The 3,187-nt window shown below is 59.0% G+C and overlaps 1 protein-coding gene across 4 annotated transcripts in view; it reads left to right on the top strand.

The window, feature by feature from the left end:
- Window positions 1–3,187, top strand: part of LOC138172432 (zinc finger protein 420-like) — a 12,289-nt gene continuing 9,102 nt past the window's right edge. For all 4 annotated transcript variants that reach the window (XM_069102204.1, XM_069102203.1, XM_069102202.1 and 1 more), the window contains exons 1-3: window positions 1–503; window positions 2,521–2,647; window positions 3,038–3,133. In XM_069102204.1, the coding sequence (XP_068958305.1) occupies window positions 438–503; window positions 2,521–2,647; window positions 3,038–3,133 (289 nt within the window). In that variant the 5' untranslated portion in view covers window positions 1–437. The remainder of the gene's footprint in view (window positions 504–2,520; window positions 2,648–3,037; window positions 3,134–3,187) is intronic.

Here is a 3,187-nt window from a genome sequence, read left to right as displayed (position 1 = left end):
TGTCCTGAGGAGTGCGCGTGCGCGCGATCCAGGACGCCCGGTTCGCTGCCTGCGTGTGCCTGCGTGTGCCTGCGTGGTGGGGGGGGTGTGCTCGTCCCCCTCCCCCCCACACCGCTTCTGCTCGGCTCCACTGCAGGGTCTGTCTCCCCATCTCCAGGGGTCTCTGTCTCCCCACCTCTGTGTCTCTGTATCTCCGTGTCTGTCTCTCCGCCTCGGCGGAAGCTCTGCCCCCGCCCCCCACCCCCTGGGGGGCGCCTCTAGGGCTTGTGCCCCCCAAGGGAAAGAGGGGGGTGGGGCCGCCCCGCCCCTACTCCTCTTCTGTAAAGGGGGCGGGGTCCTGCTCCACCCCAGTGAGCCGCGGAGGAAACTGAGGCAGAAATCCGGGCCCTGTGCCCCCTGACCCCCTGCTTCTCCCTCAGACTCTGCCCTCTCGAGACATGAGCAGAGGGTGGCGGAGTGAGGCTCAAGCGTGCTCCGGGCTCCCGGTGGCCCCCAGCTCCTGGGTGAGTGCAAGGGGGCGGGGCCTGTGGCTGGGGGCGGGGCCTGCGGCTGGGGGGGGGCCGCCGGTGGGGCGGGGGCGGGGGCGGGGGGGGGGGGGGGGGGGGGGCCTCCTGCGGCTGGGGTGTGGTCCTCTGTAGGCTTCCTCTCCCCTCCTTGTCCTCCTCCTCCTTTCTTCCCCCTTGCCCCCCTTCTCCCCTCCCTGCCTCCAACTCCAAATCCCCCTGAGCTCCCCAGTGAATGGGAGGCTAGGAGGGATCAAGAGCAAGACCCAGGAACATGCAGGTGCCTCCTCACGGTCACACATGCACACACAATCACATGCCCGAACATGCACTTGCAGACATGCACACACGCGTGCAGTCACACACATACAGCCACAATCACACACAGTCATAAAATGCATAGATGGGTCTGTGTGCACACTTGGTCACGCGAGTCACACGCAGACATGTAGGCACAATGACAGTCACACAATTACACACACAAGTACATGGACACGTTGTACAATTACGCACATGTGCACAGTCACACGTGCACACAGTCATTGATGCATACAGCCACGTATACACTCGGTCACACGCAGACACGTAGGCACAATGACAGTCACAATTACACACACGTACATGGACATGTGTGTACAATTACCCACATGTGCTGTGACACGCAGTTACAGTCACGTGCACACAGTCATTGATGCACACAGCCGCGTATACACTCGGTCACACGAGGCACACACAGACACGTAGGCACAATAAGTCACACAATTACACACACTCACACGTACATGGACATGTGTGTACAATTACCCACATGTGCAGTAACATGCAGTTGCAGTCACATGTGCACACAGTCATTGATGCCCACAGCCACGTATACACTCGGTCACATGAGTCACACGCAGACATGTAGGCACAATGACAAGTCACACAATTACACACACTCGCATATACATGGACACATGTGTACAGTTACACATATACACAGTCGCAAGCAGTTATACATACACACGCCTAGATCATAGCCCTCGTTGAGACACAGTCTCTCTGTGTCAATGGGCCATCATCCCCTTCCACCCAACTGCTACAATCTCTTTGTTGTTGGGATCTCTCTGCCCCCTCCCCTTGTCCCCTGCCTCTCGGATCAGGAGTTAGGAGAAGAGGGGAGGGGGAGGCCCTTCTCCGGCTGGCCCCTTCCCCAGAACCAGGCCCCATTTCCTAGACAATCAAATGCAGCCCATAGGCGTGGCTAGGGGAAGGCCCTCTGCAGTCGGCGCTCTGCCACCTGCTGACACACATTTCAGGTTCAAGGCCAGCCTCCTTGTCTCACCCTCCTCCTCTCCCTGGCAGCCTGGCTCCCAGGCTCCGTCCTTGGGCAGAGGCTCTCCAGCCCCTCACTGGAGCATGTCCTGGAGCCCCCCTTGCCACATCACCCCCCAGCAGACTGTTACAGTTATTCCTGGTGTTCCAGCAGCATTCTGTGCACAGCAGGCACTCCGTGACCTTGACCTGCCTCTGAGGCCAGCTCTGCATGAGCCTCTTTGGCCCCTCTCGAGGACCATTGGAACAGGACTGGCCTGCTGCTGTGGCAGCTATCAGGAAAACGTTCAGGTCAAGCCGGTGCATATCCATATAAGTGCCCGAGGTGTCCCACGCTTTGTCCCAAGCATTGTAGATATGCAGAAAGGCAGAGGAGGAAACACAGCTGTGAACGAACCAGCTGTGTACAGGATGAGACTGAGATGACGGGGAAGCCCATCAGAGACGACAGGGCGCCCAGAGGGCCCACGACAAAGCCCCGGGGCACACTCCCACCTCCAGGGCTGGGGAGGAGGGAAGCCACAGAGATAAACACAGGAAGGAAAGGATCTGGAAAAGGGGACCCAGAGGACCCAGAACAGCAGAGGGGCCGAGGAGGACGAGGGTAGAGAAAGGGCGGGCACAATCATCCACTCCACACGCTGTGTCTCTGGACCCAGTAGGGATGATCCAGGCATGAGCAGAAACGTATTGGCTGTTTCAGGAGTCGGTGACGTTCCAGGATGTGACTGTAGACTTTACCCAGAGGGAATGGAGGCAGCTGACCCGTGCCCAGAAGAACCTGTACCGGGAGGTCATGCTGGAGAATTATGAGAATTTTGTCTCCCTGGGTAAGAAGCCAGAGCGTCACAATCTGACCTGCCTGGGGAGGGGGTGTCCTCACTGCTGGGGTTATGGGCCATTTGAAGTGCTGCTCCCCTCGTTCTGGATTTGGCTGACCTTCAGGGGGGCTCTTTGTGCCCCTTTTCCTAGGAGAAGCTCTGCAAACAGAACGAGACTTCCCAAATTCAGCCCCAGAGTCCCCAAGAACAGCATTTATCAAGTGCCCACAGTGTGTGTGTAGCCCCAGACTGGTTCCCTCGGGTCTTAGGACAGAGTGCCCAGCAGAGGCCTCCCCTCATCCCACCCCATGGGCACTGCCAGAGGCCCAGCCTCTCCCTGAAGAGGAAGAAGCTGGCATGGACTCAAGAGGGTGCTCCCCCTTCTCTCCCCATGAGCAGGGTTTCCAGTTTCCAAGCCAGAGCTGATCTCCCAGCTGGAGTGTGGGGAAGGCCCGTGGATGCTATTGGAGGAAGAGCCCAGAAGCTCCCATGCAGGTGAGAGAGGGTCACCAGCAGGCAGGAGGGAGTCCTGACCTGTCCCAGGCTGGC

This window comes from Petaurus breviceps, unplaced genomic scaffold, assembly GCF_028583685.1.
Source record: "Petaurus breviceps papuanus isolate PSGF00001 unplaced genomic scaffold, PetGlider_PUasm1.0 534, whole genome shotgun sequence".
Taxonomy (NCBI): domain Eukaryota; kingdom Metazoa; phylum Chordata; class Mammalia; order Diprotodontia; family Petauridae; genus Petaurus; species Petaurus breviceps.
The sequence above is the reverse complement of the archived record's forward strand: the minus strand, read 5'-3'. Positions and strand labels throughout refer to the sequence as shown.